General features: G+C 39.7%; 1 protein-coding gene across 5 annotated transcripts in view; it reads left to right on the forward strand.

Annotated features, from left to right (window-relative positions):
• Positions 1 to 22,532, forward strand: part of LOC130426355 (RNA binding protein fox-1 homolog 3-like) — a 176,578-nt gene that overhangs the window by 66,748 nt on the left and 87,298 nt on the right. For all 5 annotated transcript variants that reach the window (XM_056753082.1, XM_056753084.1, XM_056753086.1 and 2 more), the window contains one exon: positions 3,277 to 3,355. In XM_056753082.1, coding sequence (XP_056609060.1) covers positions 3,334 to 3,355 — 22 coding nt within the window. In that variant the 5' untranslated portion in view covers positions 3,277 to 3,333. The remainder of the gene's footprint in view (positions 1 to 3,276; positions 3,356 to 22,532) is intronic.

A 22,532-nucleotide genomic window follows, 5' to 3' on the forward strand; every position in this document is an offset into this window, starting at 1 on the left:
TGTAGTTTTGCAGCAGATTTGTCAGTATGGATGGGTACTGAGAAACGGTGTTTTTTTGGACCGGTACATAATAAACTGTTATCGATACTTGCGTTGTTTTATCTCTATGATAAAATCTTACCGTTACCCATCCCTATTTCTCAGTAACTTACTGTAGATGTAATTACTACTTAATACCACACTCTTAAAAATAAAGGTGCTTTAAAGGTTACTGCATTCACAGGGGTGCTATAGAAGAACAATTTTTCTTTAAAGAACCATCTCTTTATTACCTTTTTAGAATCTGAAGATTCCATTTTCAGAGGTTTTACACCCACCTGACTTTAAATGAGTGGTGTTGACTTTGTGGGCAGCACTGAATGTTTCTATCTATTGTAATAGTTGTGTATGAGTCTCTTGATGGTCCTCAATGTAAAAAGAGGAATCTCAACATCATACAGTTACTGCTGGAAATGAGTAATATATCCAGAAATGCTGAAAAAGCAAAGATTGTGGAGGACCTTGACAATTTTTCTTAAGATCAGTGGACAGTCTAATGACTCATGACAAACAAGAAACCCTTAAACAACTTTGACTTAACATACTTACATTGATTGTTTAGGTAACATCATACTGTATTAAGAATCAGGGGTGTGTAAACTTTTGCGTATCTCTGTATGTTGTGTGTGCTCATGTCATGCATCTACATGATCACGTTAACAGCGGAAACTTATTAAACTAGGAATCATCTCATCTGGTCATCATACGGACACATGATATCATTCAAAGCTGTAAAGGGTTTACATTTATTTGCAGAGATCCACGATGACAACAAAACATTGTGTTTTTGTAAAATCAAGAAGCCAAAAGGATGCACTTTCTGCCGTCTGTGAACTGTTTCTCTCTGTTTGCAGAAGTGCCTCGGTTGCGCGTGTGAAGCCGTTATGTGAGTCATGTTGTGCTTTTTACGGTGCCATTAATGGTATTTTCAATGCATCAGCTTGTAATCCCTGAACCTCCTAAAGAGCAACACTCTAAGGTGCTTATAAGTGGTCAGAACGGACTTACATTTTTGGATTTATGTAAGTCCGAGATGGGGATTTGACGGCAATTAAAATATCACACAACGATTGTCAAAAACAGTAGACAATTCGGCCAGGGATTTTTTACCGTGTGTGGCTGGAGAAAAACACAGACATTCTGGAAGTTTATCTGATCATTTATACGTTTGCAGTTGTTTTGTGGTTTGGAAATATAACTTAAAGAATAAATTAAACGAAGGAATTAAACTCAAAGAATTAAAGGAAGCTTCGTTTCAATAAAAAATTTTTTTTATACAATTTACTCAAGTTACTTTTAAAATTGTTTCAGCCGTAATTACGGAAAATGAAAAAAATGACGCTATTTTCCCTGTATGTTTCAAAGACTTCTCACGTGGAGAAGCATTTTACACGACGAACCTGATTTGGTGCGTATGTTTTACGTTGAATTACTGTAAAAACATAACTAAGGCAACAAATATGGTATAACTTCATCTGAAAAAAGTTAAATGGTAATAAGAGAGCTTAAATATCAGTATTTAAGCTCAAAGCATCAGAATCTGGATCCTTTTCGGCCGATAACAATGACAAGATATCGGTACTCGATATCAGCTGCAAAAATTCTGATCGGATCATGAATGGGCAGTGTTGGCCTGCTCACCGGGAGACTGCATTCATTCATTTATTTATTTATTTAGAAATTAGATATTATTTATTAAGATGATCTTACTCGTTGTATAAATACCATGCACTGTGCTGTGTTCTAACTTATCTGTTTTGACTGTTTGCCCCTGTAAAGCTGCTTTGAAACAATACACATTGTGAAAAGCGCTATATAAATAAACTTGAATTGAATTGAATTGAATCTAGAGAATTGATGCAAAAGTACATTTTGTGATATTTCGTATTTATAGCATGAACACTGAGAAATTTTCTATAAATGCAAATGCAGTGCTGAACTTCTGACCTGTTTTCTACTTTCAGAAGAGCCGATCTGTGTGATGCAAGTGTCCTCAGACTCTCAGACTTTGACCTAATTTGACTTTGTGAAGTCAGTTGCTCGGAGCGTTTGTGATGAATTTAGGGTGCCTTTTGTCATATGGTGATTTCTGCCTCTCTGTCTTTTTAACCGGTGTGCGTGAGAGAGGGAGAGAACCCTTCACAGCGGGACATGAATTTATCATCTTGCAAGTTTTGTTTTTAACGCAACGCTTCAACAAATCGAAAGCAAATATGTGTGTGTTCTTGATCTTGTGTGTGTTTGCTGAGACTAGCACCATTATTACAAGTGGGATATTTTGTGTCTGAATGAATCACCCACATGTGAAAATCTTTCTTTGAACCTGAATTTGTCGTTTGCGTGTGCATATGTGTCATTATTTGCGTACATCTTCCATGTGTTTGTTTTCAGTGCATGTTAATGGTCTGTCAGTAATATGAAATGTATCACGGAGGCTTGACTTCAGTCCTCTAGCCGTCATTCTCTCTCTCTCTCTCTCTCTCTCTGTCTCTCTCTCGGCTGGTTGACAGGCGCTCGGATATCACCGCTCAGATTAATGACTCGCATTAAGCGGTTAAGAGAAGTCGACCTGCAGTGTGATATCACACAGCCGACTCTCATTACGCACTTCAAACATCAGTGCTCGCAACACTCCAGAATACATCACAATACATGAATTATTGCTCTCTGCTGTACTTCATTCAACAAGAGCGTTCTGTAGTCAAACACTGTTGTATAATGACCTTCAAACTTCTTATGATTGACAGCTGATGAGAAGAAGTACGTGTGCTTCATAATAACAGGTGTGCGGTAAAAAGATATCAGACGTCATTCAGTATTTAACATATTTGCCTACAATGGAGCGGCCCATTGACGTGTTTTTGAAGGCCGACCTAGAAGTTAGCGCCGCGCTGGTCCGATATATGTGGATAATTCGAAATGTTAAATAAATAACAATAAATAATTTGTATTGTCTTTGATTATCTAAAAATAACACGAGATAACAAATGTTTTATTAGAACAAAAATCCACCTTTAGTTGGGCACTTCAGTTTTCAATACTGCAAAATTGTGAAAAACGCAATAGAATTACATTTAAAAGATCTGACATTTTATTGTTTCCCAAAATAAATTGTCAAAAACATCGGGTGAAATAGTCACTTTTAGATAAACTGTTTTACATAATATCTTAAAATGTTGAATGTTGTGTGAATCTCATGAATCATTTCTTGTGTTCTTATGTTTGTGTGTGTTACAGGATCCAGAAGAGTGTTTGTGGACACAGAGAAACTCTACATAAGCGTTTCAGCCGTACATGGATGTTCCCCGCTGGACAGGTGTGTGTGTGTGTATCAGTGATTGAAACACAGCCTCCAGGACTCGTCACATTTGCATGCAAACTCATTGCAGTCGGCCTGAAGTTTCAGTCCGCTGGGATGCAAGACAGATCAGTTAATATAGCGCTGAATCCCAGCGGACCGCTGAGGCTTTAAGGGAACGTGCCGGATCTCTCGGAATGTTTGAGTAATTGATGAATTGTTGGGAATAACGGGACAGACCTCATGTTGTTGTCTTCATCTGGTGCTTAAAAATTGTAAATAGACACCGAATAACCTGCTTTTCTCTCCTGGATGTGGAGTAATGAGGTTACTTTAAAATTAAGCACATTTATCAAACCACACAGACCTTGTTTGCAAAAGTACATGATTATTACTTCGCCTCAAAACCTATTTAAACACACTTCTCTCTCTTTCTCGCTCGCTCGCTCTCCCTCTGTCTCTCTCAGTTTGAGGGCTGTTTCAGTTTCTCTCTCTCTCTCTCTCGCTCCCGCTCACTTTCTGTCTCTCTCGGTTTGAGGACTGTTTCAGTTTCTTTCTTTCTTTCTTTCTTTCTCTCTCTCTCTCTCTCTCTATCTCGCTCTCACTCTCTCTCTCTCTTAATTTCAATTTCAAGGTACTTTATTGTCATGATTGCATGAAGCATTGAACATATAACAAAAGACATACAATAAGTACAAACATAAGAGTCAAATTAAACTAAGGTGCTGAATAAAGCATAAATATTGAATGAAATATAAAATAAAGTATATGTAAGTAAACAAATTAAATATGGAAATAAAATCTCAATATCAAAATCAGATTTCAGGCAGAAACATGAGCCTAAAGAGTGTACAGTCGTGGCCAAAAGTTTTGAGAATTACATAAATATTGGAAATTGGAAAAGTTGCTGCTTACATTTTTATAATAGCAATTTGCATATACTCCAGAAAGTTATGAAGAGTGATCAGATGAATTGCATAGTCCTTGCCATGAAAATTAATTTAACCCCCAAAAAACCTTTCCACTGCATTTCATTGCTGTCATTAAAGGACCTGCTGAGATCATTTCAGTAATCATCTTGTTAACTCAGGTGAGAATGTTGACAAGCACAAGGCTGGAGATCATTATGTCAGGCTGATTGGGTTAGAATGGCAGACTTGACATGTTAAAAGGAGGGTGATGCTTGAAATCATTATTCTTCCATTGTTAACCATGGTGACCTGCAAAGAAACACGTGCTGCCATCATTGCGTTGCATAAAAATGGCTTCACAGGCAAGGATATTGTGGCTACTAAGATTGCACCTAAATCAACAACTTATAGGCTCATCAAGAACTTCAAGGAAAGAGGTTCAATTCTTGTAAAGAAGGCTTCAGGGCATCCAAGAAAGTCCAGCAAGCGCCAAGACCGTCTCCTAAAGAGTATTCAGCTGCGGGATCGGAGTGCCACCAGTGCAGAACTTGCTCAGGAATGGCAGCAGGCAGGTGTTAGCGCATCTGCACGCACAGTGAGGCGAAGACTTTTGGAAGATGGGCTGGTGTCAAGAAGAGCGGCAAAGAAGCCACTTCTCTCCAAAAAAAACCTCAGGGACAGATTGATCTTCTGCAGAAAGTATAGTGAATGGACTGCTGAGGACTGGGGGAAAGTCATATTCTCCGATGAAGCCCCATTCCGATTGTTTGGGGCATCTGGAAAAAGGCTTGTCCGGAGAAGAAAAGGTGAGCGCTACCATCAGTCCTGTGTCATGCCAACAGTAAAGCATCCTAACACCATTCATGTGTGGGGTTGCTTCTCATCCAAGGGAGTGGGCTCACTCACAATTCTGCCCAAAAACACAGCCATGAATAAAGAATGGTACCAAAACACCCCCCAACAGCAATTTAACAACAGTTTGGTGAAGAACAATGCATTTTCCAGCAGGACGGAGCACCGTGCCATGAGGCAAAAGTGATAACTAAGTGGCTCGGGGACCAGAATGTTGAAATTTTGGGTCCATGGCCTGGAAACTCCCCAGATCTTAATCCCATTGAGAACGTGTGCTCAATCCTCAAGAGGCGGGTGGACAAACAAAAACCCACTAATTCTGACAAACTCCAAGAAGTTATTATGAAAGAATTGGTTGCTATCAGTCAGGATTTGGCCCAGAAGTTGATTGAGAGCATGCCCAGTCGAAATGCAGAGGTCCTGAAAAAGAAGGGCCAACACTGCAAATACTGACTCTTTGCATAAATGTCATGTAATTGTCGATAAAAGCCTTTGAAACGTATGAAGTGCTTGTAATTATATTTCAGTACATCACAGAAACAACTGAAACAAAGATCTAAAAGCAGTTTAGCAGCAAACTTTTTGAAAACGAATATTTATGTAATTCTCACAACTTTTGGCCACAACTGTATATGTGCATTGATGTAACAGATGAAGGTAGTTTGTTTCTGAATGTTTGTGATGAATGAAGCATCAGCTGATGTGTGTCTCTTCTCCTCCACTAACATCTGCATTCGCTCTGTTTCTGAACACCTGAAACTCTGGCTTGAGCATTGACACTATTGTGAAAGTGTTTCTCTCTCACATCTTTAGATTGATCACAATGAAGGAGAGAGTGTGTCTCTGTTTCCACCTCACCGGTGTCACAGTGTGCACAGACTCCTTCTTCCTTTAGAAGTCATGTTTGTCTGTGTCTGCCGCTCTCTACGGCCAGACTGTGATCACTGAGTCTGTATTTGCTCAGGATCCGTCTCTGTTTTACATCTCCAACAGTGTAGAGATGATCTGAAGATTGTATTTTCTGTTTAGGGTCCGATAGCATTCTAGTTTACTTTAGGTTTTACTTTCCTTCTCCCAATGATCTAAATATGACTTTTGACTTTCTTTGATCGTTTGGTTTATTCTGTTTTGGTTTTGTTGGGTTGTGCCGGTCTGAAGTTTCAGAGCCAGCTGGCAGATGAGACTGGCTTTAGGTCTCAGCTCTTGGGTTTTAAGTGCTTCATATTGAAGTGTGTTTGGAGGACTTGAGTTAAGGTGTGTCCAGAATTTGAGGGGAGGTTTGTGGATGTGTATTATCAGGGTATCTGACTAATTCGGCCCTGCATTCATTATTTGGTGTTGTTCTCTGAACTCTTAAAATGTTTTTACAGAATTCAGCATGCAGGGATTCTATGGTGTGTTTATCCCATTTGGAGTAATGTGTGAGACACTGTGGACCCCAAACCTCGCAGCCATATAGAGCTATAGGCATAATAACACTATCAAATATTTGACACCAGACTGTAACTGGAATATATGTTTGGGTGAATTTGCCTTTGATGGCGTAAAACACTTGTCCAGCTTTCTCTTTCAGTGCATTCACTTCCAGACCAAAACATCCTGACGTGCTTATTTTTAGGCCGAGATAATCGTAGTGTGAATTGTGTTCTATTGTAGTGTTTCCCAGAGTGAAGGAGTCTCTGTTATCCTGTAATCTTGTTTTTTTTCGGCAAAATCATAATTTGAGTTTTTTCAGATTGACTGTCAGGGCCTATTTTTGACAGTGTCTCTCTAGCAGGTGAAGGTGTTGCTGTAGACCTTCGGCGGTCTCTGACAGCAGCACCAGATCATCTTGAGCTGTTTAATGTGAGACCGGCTGTCTCTCACTCACTCACAATTTTGCCTCTGCTCTTTTGTTCACTTTCTCTCTCTTAACAAACTTTTGCTCTCTCTCTCTCTGTCTCTCTCTCTCTCTCTCTCTCTCTCTCTCTCTCTCTCTCTCTCTCACTCTCTCAATCTCTCTCGCTCTTTCTCTCAGTTTGAGTGCCGTCTCAGTTTCTTTCTCCCTCGCTTGCTCGCTTCCTCTATCTCAAATCCCTCTTTTGCTCTCTTGCTTACTCGTTCACTCTTTCTCTCTCACTCACTCACAAATTTTTTTCTTGCTCTTTTGTTCACTTTCTCTCTTTAAACTCACTTTTGCTCTCTCTCTCCCTCTCCCCCTCTCTCTCTCTCTCTCTCTCTCTCTCTCTCTCTCGCTCTGTCTCTCAGTTTGAGTGCCGATTCAGTTTCTTTCTCCCTCGCTCGCTCGCTTCCTCTCTCTCAAATCCCTCTTTTGCTCTCTTGCTTACTCGTTCACTCTTTCTCTCTCACTCACTCACTAATTTTTTTCTTGCTCTTTTGTTCACTTTCTCTCTTTAAACTCACTTTTGCTCTCTCTCTCCCTCTCCCCCTCTCTCTCTCTCTCTCTCTCTCTCTCGCTCTGTCTCTCAGTTTGAGTGCCGATTCAGTTTCTTTCTCCCTCGCTCGCTCGCTTCCTCTCTCTCAAATCCCTCTTTTGCTCTCTTGCTTACTCGTTCACTCTTTCTCTCTCTCTCACTCACTCACTCACTCACTCATTTTTTTCTTGCTCTTTTGTTCACTTTCTCTCTTTAAACTCACTTTTGCTCTCTCTCTCCCACTCTCTCTCTCTCTCTCTCGCTCTGTCTCTCAGTTTGAGTGCCGATTCAGTTTCTTTCTCCCTCGCTCGCTCGCTTCCTCTCTCTCAAATCCCTCTTTTGCTCTCTCGCTTCCTCGTTCACTCTTTCTCTCTCACTCACTCACTCACTCATTTATTTTTCCTCTTGCTCTCTTGTTCACTTTCTCTCTTTTAACTCACTTTTGCTCTCACTCTGTCTCCATCTCTCTTTCTTTCTTTCTTTCTTTCTTTCTTTCTCACACGTTCATTTGAGTTTTAAGTGCAATTACATTCTATGTCTTAAAATATAAAGTGGAAAACTCTGATTGGTTGAACTCATCATTCTGTCAAAAGTTGAGTCCCAAATGACATACTAACACTATCTGTGCGTGCGTGAGTGTAGTGTTTGTGTGGATTGATGGTGTTGAATATCTGTCAGTAGGCAGACGGCCGGGTTTGATTTATATTCTGGTGTTGTATTGACTGCTGTGTTTATAAAGAAACTCGCAGCGTTTATTCATTACGGCGAACTTCCCTGAGCTCTGATCACTTACACGCTCAAACCTCTTCATCGCTCCGAGCTTTCTCTCTCTCGGCTGGCTCGGGAGACTTCTCCGGCATATTTCATTCGCGCATTACCTTTGTCTCGGGCGTTGCTTGTAAAATTCCTACGGAGAAATAAAAACGCAACAAATGAGTCGATTTTTCATGCACGCTAAGAGCTGTAAGTGTCACGTCGACAGCTTTGCTCAGATCGTTCGCTCTGTGAAACTCGAACTCCGCAGGATTGAAATGTTGATGATTAATAGAGATGAATGAGTGAACGCGCTCATCCTCCACCTCCTGCGGGCTTCTTTCACGAATGCTGAAATGAAGACGCCCCGCTTGTGTGAAACAGGCACTGTTCCTATCCAGTGTTACTCTGTGGAAGAGAGAGAGAGATGCTGACTGAGGGGTTTTCTGTAGAGCCCATTAGAGGGCTCCATAAATCTGCCGTTGCTCTCCACTGCACCACTGACAGAAAGAGAGAGAGACACATAGACACAGAGAAAGCGAGAGAGATTTTTCATTGAACCTAATTCTGCCGAAAGCTTTTGCTCTTTAATTCTCTTTTTTTAATTTAGTGAGATGGGATGGATGGACGTGCTGGAGGAGAGGAAACCCCCGACGCCGTTTCTCACGTACACGTGCTGAATCTCACCACTCGACACTTCTGCACTGAGTCACTCAAACATCTCTCCGATAGTTCACCTAAAATAAAACTCTGTCATCGTTTAGTCACTCTGATGTTGTGAGTGAGTCTTCCGCGGAACGATATTTGGAAAGATTTGAACCCCATTGACTGTGTGTGAGCACATTTCTCGAAATATCTTCTTTAGTGTTTTACTGCAGAACAATCGTGTTTTAGATTAATTTTTAAAGTACCATAAGCACAAACCGTGGTTTGCATTTCATTAAGCAGATGCTTTCATCCAAAGCATCCGCACAAGAGCGAAATATCTGTTCGCCATCCTATGACTCATGTAAACACGCTCTGACACTCAGCCGCTGTGAAACTGGTTTGCTGGTTTAGTTAGTTGATGAATTATGTCTCGCGCTGTAGTTGTGCATTTGTCTTGGGATCTTTCGAGCGTTACAGGAAGGCTCAGCGTCTGTACACGTGTGTGCTGTTTGGACTTTGAGCTCCAGCACCATTAACACAGAACTGACAGAACTCATCATGGTCTCATGTTTCTGCTAATGGAGCGATTATTGGATCTAAGTGCTCTAAATGTGACGGAGAAACTTCCTGTTCGCCTCTCTCGCTCTTTAGGAACCGCACCGCATTTGTCTTCTCATACTTGTGTACTTTTAAGTGCCTGAGCTAAGCGTAAAAACGTGTCATTTGTCTTCACGTCTTAGCATGTAATGTTCTCGGAGCTGTCAAAGGTTGTGGGTTCAGTTTCCATAAACTGTCTGCCAGCGCTGGCCGAACGGTACATTCACATCATGATGTTTTTGAACATGCACTCCTAGCGTTTAGCCCATGTTGATTTAATCTTATCTCTGAGGCTTTGATGTCAGCTCATGTTGGCAGTGGCCGGTGATGCTCAGATCCAGTGTTAACGGAGCGTGTCTGGAGTTTTTTGTTAGCATGCTTGGCACGGGCGGCGGGCAGACTAACAGCCTCATAAACATGACACGGTGTGTAGACATTAGTGCCGTCCGGTCACAGTTTGCAGTCGAGCATGTTCACACTGACCCAGTGACCCGCTGCAGACAGAGGTGAAGAACACCTAACACAGCTGTCAGGTGAACAACCTGTTACCTGCTCTCAGCTCACCTGAACATCTGTCAGAGAAACCTATTCATCTGTGCTTCTAGTCTGGTCTATGCATATTCTTTTCTGGTCTAGTCTAGTCTATGCATATTCTGTTCTGGTCTAGTCAAGTCTATTCTATGCATATTCTTTTCTGGTCTAGTCTATTCTATGCATATTCTTTTCTGGTCTAGTCTAGTCTATGCATATTCTGTTCTGGTCTAGTCAAGTCTATTCTATGCATATTCTTTTCTGGTCTAGTCTAGTCTATGCACATTCTGTTCTGGTCTAGTCAAGTCTAGTCTATGCATATTCTTTTCTGGTCTAGTCTAGTCTAGTCTATGCATATTCTGTTCTGTTCTAGTCTAGTCTATTCTATGCATTTTCTGTTCTGGTCTGGTCTAGTCTATGCATATTCTGTTCTGTTCTAGTCTAGTCTATTCTATGCATTTTCTGTTCTGGTCTGGTCTAGTCTATGCATATTCTGTTATGTTCTAGTCTAGTCCAGTCTATGCATATTATGTTCTGGTCTGGTATAGTCTAGTCTATGCATATTCTGTCTTCTAGTCTAGCAGGGAGGATGTGGATGTTGTTTTATTGTTTTGGAGCGCTGCAGACAGATGTTTCAGAATTACACAAAAGCATCGTTTCCATTCTTGACACTGGTCATTTCAAACACCTTCAATTCTCTGAGTTCAGCAGTTTTAAACGCCTCGAGAACAGAAATTAAAACACATTTGAAACCGTTTGAGCCGATGAGATTTTGATTTAGCAAATTCACGATTCCTTGACCAGATCTTTAGTAAGTAAATTATCTTTTAGTAATGATTGTATTTGAAAGTATAACTCTTCATTCACAATTAGGGATGCACCCATGTGTCGGCCAACAATATTGGATGAATTGATCCACAATAGCATAAAGGCTGATATAGATGGTGTATTAATAAATGAGTTGAGTGTCTGAATAATCCAACGTTTGTCTCTAAGCGAAAGAATAAAATGGAAGCAGAGCAAACTTTACTTTTGATAAAAAAATGTTTAATGTTTAGGTCAAATATGAGCAAATGTTGTTGACAAAACGAAATATTGGATAGCAAAAATCACCTTTGAAGAGTTATTGGCTTATTGTATTTTTATCTTAACTTGTGGCTCTCTTAAAACGTTAAACAGATAATTTAATGCAGAAAAACTAGCTAGTATTGTAAAGCACTGTGCAATTGACCAATATCGGAAATGGACGGTAGTTGTTCGTTAAAATCGGTATCTGCCAAAAAATCCTAACGGTGCATCCAAATTCCCAATGATTGAGTACTTCTGAATATTTCAACAGATTTGATTATTTATTGATTAATTAGTAAATAAATATATTTAGCTTTGATATACTTTGAAAATAGCTTCGATGCTAAAGCAACATTGTTTCGTTTTGTCAAAGAATATATATATTTTTAATTAACATAAAACAATTGATCGTAACCTGCCCGACTGTTTTATCATCTTCACTCGTCTGGCTAAGTAATATCTCTGTGATTTACAGGCATGAATACATTCATGAAAATCTTTGAGAATGTGTCATTAACTCTGGGCCCTGCCTTTATTTAAATTGGGCGGCGCGTGGCCCACATAATCTGTTTTCGAATAATACCCAGAATGCAAAGCAGAGGGTCGGTGTCTCAGTAAAACGCCCACTGCGGCGGGCAATTACTCTCTGGTCGTGGGCGCGACTCAGAACCCCTGAACCTTTTCGTTCTTCAATCACAGCTGATGGATTGAGCCGCGGCCGGCGGCATCTGGCTGTTAGCACGCTTAACTGCCGCGCCCCAAACACACTTTTGATTAATGACCGCTGCCCGCCGTCAACATGTGCGGAAATTAAGCGCCGGGGTTTAAGTGTTACATTCGTCTGAAAGCCGCGAGGCCTTGAGAGACATTCGTCAAAATCCAGAGAGGTCAACATTTCAAAAGCTCCAAACTCCAGAGAAAAAGCCCCAGTGATCTCGCACCTGTCCTCTCTGGAGTTTTATCTTTTTTTATTGACATTAATAACATGAAGTTGGCATGAAAAGTTTGATCTCCTGTGTCTCTTCCTGCTGAGTTCCTGCTGAGATCTTAACAATGTCTTAATGTGTTCTTAGATGTACTGGGATGCAGTAAGTCTCGAAATGAAATCAAACGTTTCTCAAATCTCTTCAAAAGCATTTTTTTTAAGTTCTACTTTGTCTCCTGAGCTTTGAAAACACAACTTCTGAGCATCGAAGTCTTCCTCTGTGCACATTTGCTCTTGGTTCCGTCTCTATGAAAGATGAGTTCACAGGATCAGATCGCCATGGCACTTGTTGGAAACCGATACGGCGATATCAGAAAAGGAGCAATTCTCTCGAGCGGCTCAGGTAGTTTTGGCTGTGGTTAAAGTGCTCTCGGGCCGGGGTACGAGTTTGGCTTACGTGTTGTCCTCCGGTGACCTTGACTGACTCCGAGCCGATGATGCCATCGGTCTAATCTTTTCCTTCGAGCTCTGGCTGAGGTCTCCGGTGCGGTTCTGGGATATCTGGGTTTCCGTTTGCAGTGTTAGCGAGCCTGCGGTAAGGGCCGAGGTGGATATGTGCCCAGGCCTTAGAACAGACTAATGGTTACAAGCGTTGGCGCGGATCCACGTGCCGCCCCATCAGGCCTGCCTGGAGAGATCCTGGATCGGTCGATAACACGCAATTTAGAAAAGCAGCCAAGTTTGCAGAAAGAGAGAGCTAATATCGGATATAAAGACGGACACATAATCTGGGTCCGGGGGACTTTTTCATGCGCACAGAGTTATTTGTTATCAGGACGGGGAGAGATGCCGGAGTTTGACGTGTCGTCGACGTCGCTGACCCCCGGCCTCCCCCCCTCACTGTCCCTCGCTTTACTGTCGATGGAAATCTAATTGCCTGAAAAACGATCAATGGCAAGTAAATTGGTTTCTGTGTGAAAGGGAACATGTAATAAGCTCTGAACTGTTTTAATACGGCCCTGCTTTTGCATCTTCAATCACGCTGAGGTTTTGTTTATAGATTCATGTGCTCGCTTTCCATCACTCGTTGAATGTGTCTGCTGATTCGGGAGAATTGTTGTGTTTTTTAGATTCATTGGATGGTTGTTGGATATTCTTACATTAGTGTGTGCTCTTGGCATATATGTTCAACAGCATGCTCTGATCTGATTGGCTGATTTTACACAACGTGCACTGATTTATGTCCGTCCAATAGGGAAAGTGCTGCGACATGCATCACTTTTGAGAAAAGACTACTTTTGTGAAAATATGTCTTGATTATTTATTACTTTAAAATGAATTAATCATAAGCGGTTCTGTATAAAATGAAACTATTTAGGACAACGTGATTGTTTTGGAAACAATGGACGACGTGATCTGTTTTTTAGAAAAAACAAATTTCTTTAAATTTAAATCCCTCTTAAAATGACAGAATATCAATGTTCTCATTGATCTTCTAATTAGATTGTTGTTGTTATATATATTTTTTAATGTATAATAGTAAAACCATGTAATACTGTTCTTGATTCATTTCAGTTTTATAATAGCTTTATAAATATTTTGAATTAAGTTTTACTTCACATTTGTAGTTTTCATTTTAGTAGGTCTCATTTTGAGTAATTTTTTAATTTTTAATAATAATAAACATTTATTTATTTAAATATTATAAACGTTGATTTTTATAATAGATATCTATTTATAAGAAATCTATTTTTTATTATTTATTTATTTATAATAGTGCTGTAGGTTTAATATAAATGATTTATTTATTTGTTTTAGCTTTTATTTATTTTCATATTCTGCTTCAATATTTAGTGCTCTAAAATCACAACAAGTTCACTTACATGTATTACATTTGGCAATGTTTTTCATCTCCATATAGTTTAACTTTCAAATAATATTTAGTTCTATATTTCAATTGATTTCAGTTAAATCAACCAGAAAGTCTGATCACATACACGCTTTTAGCAAATCAATGTTCTGCACCAAACCTTTGTCAGTTACCAGAGATGTTAATATAATCGTAATACTCTTAGTTTTCAGAATATCTGTTTTCCAGAAGCGTTCCAGTCACATACAGCAGGAATTCCCTGTTGGACTGATAAGTGTATCAAATGTGTTAAATATCTTTATTTAAATACGTTCATTCTTCCTCTTTCTGATTTTTATATGTTGTATAACTCAGACATGATGTTTCAGTAAATCCGTATGTTAAAGTTAAATTTCACACTTGGGCGATCATTTTGTGCGATATGATGTTAAGCCTTCAAACATCACATCCAGTAGAGACTTCAAGTGTGCGTCTGTGTGAATCCTCTTCTCTCCATCCATTCATCAGCTTGACTGATCTCAGATCAGACGTTGTCAGTCAGTCAATCAGATGAGCGACGGCTCGCTGTCATTAAACCTGTTTTATCTGCTCGTGCAGTGAGAGGCCGTAACTATCATCGTCTGGCATCTGACTGCCTGTGTCAGCAACGTTGTTTTAGAGTAACGCTTGCCTTGCACAATCTGCGATACCATTAAACACAACATGGCACATCCAACGTCGACAGATTGTGCACATCTCATTACTGAGAGCATCTTCTTCTCACAGTAGGGCTTCAGGGAGACGTCTGGAAGGTCAGACGGGTCATAGTAGGGCGGCTTCATGAGGTCAAAAGTGTGAATTTCAATTCTTTGATAATATGAATAACACTTGACATCTGATTTTGTTCATATAACACATTTGATAAATGAATAGTTTTATTCCGGTTGGAGAATGATGTTACTCACAGCGAGTGTGTGTAGAGTCTCTCCTGAGGGACGTGTGTGTCAGCGATCAACAGGTGATATGACCTGTGTCAGGTGATATAAATAACCCGCGGTCCGCTGAGAGGAGAGAAATAGGGCAGATCTCACACACATCTCATCTTTACTACACACTATCTGTAATCTCTTTAGACTGTTGACTGTTTAATATGACCTCATGCTATATGACTTCACATTTATACAACCAGCAGAGATTTACACATGCTTGTGTTGTTTGTGTGCGTGTGTGTTTCCTGCAGTTTTGATCGCACATTCATCATTCTGACACCGGCTACTTTCTGCCACACGCAAAAACAGTGCAGTCAGCTTTCCATGACAAACTCTCTCTCTCTCTCTCTGTGTGTGTGTGTGTGTGTGTGTGTGTGTGGCTCGACCTGATTTTGCCAAGTGGTTGATGTCCTCAGGACAACATATTTTGTTGACCTAAGGGCAACGTTTTATAGATAAAACCTAAACCCCACACCAAACACCAACCCTGACTAAAACTTATCCTTAAAATCGGGGGAAAACAATGGTCTAGAAGCACCTAATCCTGGTTGGAAGATTAATAAACTGTAAACTTATTTCTGAAATCTGATTGGTTGATTTAAATGTTGTCACAGGGTCAGCAGGATGTTGTCCTCAGGATATAAGCCACTTTGCAAAAACAGGAGAGCCGTGTGTGTGTGTGGTTGTGCGTGTGTTTGTGAGTGTGCGAATGTTTGCGTTTGTGTAAGGATGTGAGTTTGTGTGTGTGACAGTGTGTTTGTGTGTGTGTGTGAGTGAGAGAGAGATGTGTTGCGTGTACCGTAAGTGTGTTTGTGTCCATAATGTGAGGGTGTGTTGTGATTGTGCATTTGTATAAGTGTGTATGTATGTGAATTTGTGTTCATGTGCAAGTGCACCTGTTTGCGTTTGTGTAAGGATGTGTGTGTGTGTGTGTGTGTGTAAGAAAGAGAGTGAGATGTGTGGCGTGTACCGTAAGTGTGTTTGTGTCAATAATGTGAGGGTGTGATGTGATTGTGTATTTGTATAAGTGTGTATGTATGTGAATTTGTGTTCATGTGAGAGTGCACCTGTTTGCGTTTGTGTAAGGATGTGTTTGAGTGTGTGTGTGTGTGTGTGTGTGTAAGAAAGAGAGCGAGAGAGAGATGTGTTGCGTGTACCGTAAGTGTGTTTGTGTCAATAATGTGAGGGCGTGATGTGATTGTGTATTTGTATAAGTGTGTATGTATGTGAATTTGTGTTCATGTGCGAGTGCACCTGTTTGCGTTTGTGTAAGGATGTGTTTGAGTGTGTGTGCGTGTGTGTGTGTGTAAGAAAGAGAGCGAGAGAGAGATGTGTTGCGTGTACCGTAAGTGTGTTTGTGTCAATAATGTGAGGGTGTGATGTGATTGTGTATTTGTATGAGTGTATATGTTTGTGAATTTGTGCACGTGTGCGCGTGTTTGCGTTTGTGTAAGCATGTGTGTGAGTGTGTGTTTGTGAGATTGTGTGCGTCATTGTATGTGACAGTGTGTGTGTGCGTACGTGTGTGTGCCTGCGTTCGTGAGTGTTTGTAATTGTGTCTGTGTGCCTGCTCGTGTAGATGTTGAGAGTTTCTTATAAAAAATGTTGCACGAGCACACAAAGAAAGTCTTCAGATTGTGTATGGCCTTGCTACTGACGGAAAAAAAACAAATGTTATGTGAGCAAAACTTATGTACACACAACAGGAAGTACGTCTTTTCAAAATGTAAGTTTGTTATGTGGCTATTAAAAAAATAATTTGGCTCCTGTGTTTTTCCTCTATAGGAGCAAATTGCTCCTTATTAGATTTTTTGTCTGGAGCCGTGGTGAAATATACACTTAAATCTCCATTTCCTGATCTCTACAGTATAGTATCATGTCGTCCATCTGCTCCATATAACACGTGATTCCGTCTGAAAAGAGAAAACATGTGACTGACGTGTAAAAGATTTCATTTTGAACTCGGTCAAAGACAGTCCAAGATCACAAATCATGTAAATGAACGACTTCAGAAATGATGACATGAGAAATATTATTCAGCGTTGCATATACTTAAAGGGGTCACACTTATATATTGCGTCTCCTGATGCTTTCCTGTAGCTCAGTGGTTGGAGCAATGCCAAGGTCATGGGTCAGTCCCCACAGTCAGAAACAAATGTTGATACAATGCAATATAAGTCGCTTTGGACGAAAGCGTCTGTCAAATGCTTAAATGAAAATGATTTCTGGGCGAGTGTGTCTGTAGTTCACTTTGTGAAAGCGTTTACATATTCTGCCTGTCCGGAGGGTGAGCTACTCCTTGCCTACCCGGTTTCTCCTTGAAAAGTTTTTGTTTATGAAATGAGTATTTGTCTGGGCTCCGCGCGTTATTTTCCTCTCAACTTCCCGTGCGTAATGAGGCGGCGGGCGCTAAATGTAAATAAATGTAAATGGGTGGCACTATTGACATGACAGATGAGTGTGTGGTGCGGGCGCGAGCGGCGTCCCCCGGGCTGATGCACTTTGATTTACTGTGAGCTGTCTGCGTACCTGCAGTATGAATCAGCTGTGATTTATGACGCTACACTTACAAATACAGCTTTAGAGAATCACTCATGAGCTTTATATCAACAATAAATGTAAACTACAGTTTGATTCTTTCTTTAAGAGCTCGCTCGGTTTAACTGAAGATGAAGCTATTCTGAGCGATAAGAGACAAAGCTTTTATTACTGAAAGGGAACGTCTCTCCAGAGATCTCAGATTTGAAGATTACACTCTTGTGTAATATATATATATATATATGCTATATGGACAGAGTTGCAGATTGCTTGTTTTTAGAACTATGATTTATGAGTGGCTGTTGTTTTTCATTTGCTTTAGTATTTTTCTGTTGTATTTAGTGCTTTATTATTTTGCCATATTATTTCTTATTGTAGCAGTTTCTTTGCATTTTTGCTGTATTTTTGTTATACTATCAATTTTTTGACTTTTTGATGTAATACTTTGGCCATGGTAATTTTCGCTTTTTTATTTTTTCCGGTATTTTTTAGTTTTAGGACTTTTGCCAGTGTTTTTACCACAATATTTTTTTGTAAAGTATTTTTCTCTATTATTTTCCCTTGTAGTATTTTTTGCTATTTTATTTTTTATTATAATAATATTACTTTTTATATAAAAAAAATATATAAAAAATATACATTTTTTGCTTAACATTTCTTCTGTAGTATTTTTTCATCTTAGTACTTTTGCTGTTTTTATACTGTAATATTTTACTGTAGTATGTTTTCTCCAGTATTTCAGTAATCGTTTTTTTGCTATACTTTTTTCATCGCTGTAGTATTTTTGCTATAGTACTTGCCGTTGTTTTTTTGTCAAGGTATTTTGCCGTAGTATTAGTGCTATAGTATTTTTCGCTGTGATATTTCTCCGCTATAGTGTTTTATGGTGCATACATGTTTGTCCATCCAACATACTGTACGAAGATTGAAATAACTACAATTTCACCATATGTGGAATGAGAGACACAAAACATTAATATGATAAATGAAATGAATGATATGATAATGAAAGCGCAAGAAATTATATGGAGGTGCACGTGAAATAAACTTGTTTTATGAAAGTTTTTTTGCAAAATAATATTTTAATGACAGTTAAGGCAGTAATACAGAAAATGCTTTTCGGGAAAATATTTTTTTTAAATCTGCTTGTGTGCGTGCAAAATAAATCTTGCAACAAAATTCTTTCAATCACCTACCAACTGTAGTTGAGACTGAATGAAGTCGTTTCTAAATGTAAACCGGGATTGGATCATGAGTGATCTGCTCTATTCTGTTGGTGATAACACAAGAAGAATTTAAAGAGCAACATTCACACTCCATTAACATAATGAATAGAAATCCTGTTCACTTCTCATCATCACTGGCTGTCAATAAAACTCTTTACTGGAGTGTTAACACGTCTCTAATGACCCTCATGATCTGACGCAGAGGTTAAAGGTCACTCTTATCCCTCATTTATGTGTGCGTCGTCTTCTGAGTTCCAATGAGCTTCCGATTGGCTGCGGCATTTGACCAACTACAGAATGCCTGAGTATGTCGAGTGTTTACAACTGTAAATGTGCGTGGACATTTTTGTTTTCATGACAAATAGAGGGGACTAGTGTAATCCGCAGGTCAGTGTTGGCTAGCTGGCGGGAGGTTGAGTTCAGTCTTGCATCACACTTTATCTAATGCTCTCACCAGTGTAAGAGAGAAGAGCACTGATGCACTGTAATAAAGATAAAAATAAATACACTAATAGTGTTATTTTCCTCTTTTGACCGTAAAGACACAAGATTTTAGTTCTGCTGTGAGAACACTAATATTTGTCTTTTACTGGTGTGCCTTTATGAAAAGAGACCTGCAGGGAGGGAGCGATCGGGAGTCAAACTTGACATTGTTTCTTCAGGTTGACTGTACTTCTAAAAATATGAACAAAGGGAAAAACAAACATCACGAGATTTACAGTACAGTATGTGTTGTGTAAGTGACGGGTGTAAGGTCAGTTGCTGTTATGTAACGTACAGCACAAGAGCTCATTGAAGCTGCTAATAAGTATTTTTATTCACAATGTACTCTGAATTCTGTCTGTAAATAATTTTGTCACATATTCAATTCGCTTCATTCCTCTTGGTTTCTCTATTAAAGAAAGACGAGCAAACGAATGCACCGCGGACCAATTAAATATTGGGATATATGGGATTTCGTACCATTTAAAAACAAAAAAATGTAGCTGAGCCAAACACATCTGAGAATACTGTAAATACTGTTCGACCGCAAGCGTTTGACATACAGTGAATCTATAATCTACATCTTTATTCATATACAGTATTTACTGTTTACTATACAGAATGTGCCAGTAATGGTGAACCTGTATAATATGAATACATAACACTGCAAAACCAGAAGTAAAAGATGGACTTTAGGGAGGTTTTGTATTAAAACTAACGTTTCTGAATAAAATCCTCCGCAGACGTTATTCAAAAACATGAGCTATTCTGTGTTCTCAAATAATTGTGTCCCATTTAAAGCCCATTGAGAAACTTTAAAACAGGAAAATATTAGGTTTGTGTGTGTTTGTCAGTGAATGTAAGTGTTTGTGTGTGTTTAGGTGTGTGTGCGCGCGTGCAGATTTCTCACTGATACTCTCAACATGAATATTATTCCCCTGGATTATTTTACGCTCGCGTGATTTATGAGCGCCACGCTCTGCCTGTGATGGTCATAATTAATCTACATGGCGATGGGCAGAGAGGCCGAGGACTGATGTATGCACAACATATGGCTGAGAGAGAGAGAGAGAGAGAGAGAGAGACATTATCTCTGCACCACGGCTCTCAGCTGCTGAATCAGCGATGTACCACTACACCACACGCTGAGCAACAGAGCACACGATCACACTCACCAGCTCTTTCTTTCCTTTCATCTCCATTAAAGCTCAGAACATTTGCTCATGTGTTTCTTCTGAATAGCTCAGGACACTTGAGGGGGATCCGTGTTATCTTTCAGACCGTTTTTAGACACAATAAATTTTAAACGGAAGCATTAATGTGGGATTGGATAAGAAATTTGTAGAGAAATGTTTCAGTTTTTTGGACAAGTACATAACCACCTAGCAACCACCCGAAAAGCCTTAGCAACTGTAGATGAATGTTGTGGCATCGTAACATTTGCACATTCAAGCATCATCCGTAGTTTAAGAAAAAAGTCTAGTTTCTAAGCAAATCTATTTTTTCAACGTTCGTATTCCTGGTTTTACCCAAGTAATTTTAATTCAGTTCGTAACTATTTTACGAGACGGCTAATTCGTACGATCTTATTAGAACATTTTAGTGTGAATGAGATCATCATACCAGGTTTAGGATGGGGGTTTCTTTGTTGCTTTTTTTCCAATAATCGTACGTTTTTGTACAATTCACATCGTACAAGTTCATTCGAATTAGGCACAAATCGTTACGAAATTTCATTGTTCCCACCATTTGTATACTGGATTTTACCGGCACAACGCATCTCAACAAACAACTTGTTAACAGGTTTGTCATGCAGTCTGGACCAAATGTAAAATTATAATGGGTTCAAATGGGTTCTTTTTTCGTGTCGTGCCACGTCCCGCGTTGACGCGGTTTTCGTCTGTTTCAGCAATGTTTGGATGGGATTTCTCTGGTAAGATTCCCTTTATTGAAGTTCTTGATATAATCCTCCAGGCCTTTCTTCTGGATATCCCCGAGCTTTAACGGAGGAGAATCCACATGCTGCTGTTCTCCATCAGGTCCCGTGAGGCGTCTGTAGGCGTTCCTCTGGAGAACAGAGCCGACAGAAAGAGACACGGCGAGTCTTTTTGTGTTTGTTAGAGTCGTATTGATTACTCCTAATTAGATTTCTATCAAGTCCGCAGGGATTTCAACTCCACCCGCGTTTTTGCTCCAGAAAGAAAGCGTTCGGTTGAGCACGCTAACTTCATTTGAGACACCCTCTGAACAAACTGAGATTGGATTATTCAGAGGATTTCTTTCGTGTAATTGCGGCTCATGCAAGTTTTTATGCTGTAGTTTGGCAGCTGGTTCGGCCGCAGCGGCGTGGAAGCTCCCCCTTAATGCATCTCTCACTTTCAATGTTCCACGGACGGGCTATTAGCAGAGATTAGAGATCGAGGAGCTGTCACGGCTCGACGAATGAAGGATCGCTGTTTTAAATGATGAAATGGATTGTTTACTGTCTGTCGGGTTTAAATGACGCCGGTATTGACGGCTAGGGTCGTTCTGGAGACGATTACTGGAAAAACGCAATCCAGCAAAGTCTGTCTCAAACCGTCGTTTCCCATAATGCACTGCAGACGTGAGAGCCAGATTGATGTTTGCGAACGGCACACTTTATGGGGAAATATGAGTCACTTGAGATCCAATCTGTTAAACGCCTTGATGAAAGAAACTGAAGCCAACACATTAGTTTTATGCTAAACGGGAAGATTTGGAAACTGGAGCTGTTGGTGAACATCGATGGAAATTCGTCTGAACACTTTTCGCTCATATGTATCATTTGTGCTGTTAAATTTCAATATAAGATTCAATGCGTAGATGATACAATTGTAGAGCTGAACCCCGTTATATTGTGAAAGCTTTCGTCAGGAAAACAATCACTTTTAAGTAAAGAAAGAATCTCTTACAGTTTCCAAACCTCTCAGGTTTCTTACAGTATTTCTTTGTTATGTGCAATACAATCTCTGTTTTACACTGTTTTAAACTGTTTTACGAGGTACTCTAGCTAATTTGTTCACTCTCATTCGTACTTTTTAGTACGATTAGCCTTCGCAACAGTGACGTTAGGTTTAGGGGTGGGACTTTTTCTAGTAATCTTACGTTTTTGTACGATTTACAACGTACAAATTCATACGCATTACCCACCTCCTAAAATAGTTACTTTTTCCTGTGAGATCTGTTTGGGTTTACGCCTTAACCAACGTACATGTTTTGTAAAGTAGATCACATCGCTTCTGGTTCTGAATTGATATGATGGAGTTTTACTTTGGATCTGCTGAAAAGGAGCGTAGAAGTTAGGATTGACGTAGACATTTCTTCAATATATTCAGCAATCAATGATATTCAAACAGTCAAGTAAAAAAGAATATGAACATTTAATAACAA

The sequence above is a fragment of the Triplophysa dalaica genome, chromosome 7 (genome assembly GCF_015846415.1).
Source record: "Triplophysa dalaica isolate WHDGS20190420 chromosome 7, ASM1584641v1, whole genome shotgun sequence".
NCBI lineage: Eukaryota > Metazoa > Chordata > Actinopteri > Cypriniformes > Nemacheilidae > Triplophysa > Triplophysa dalaica.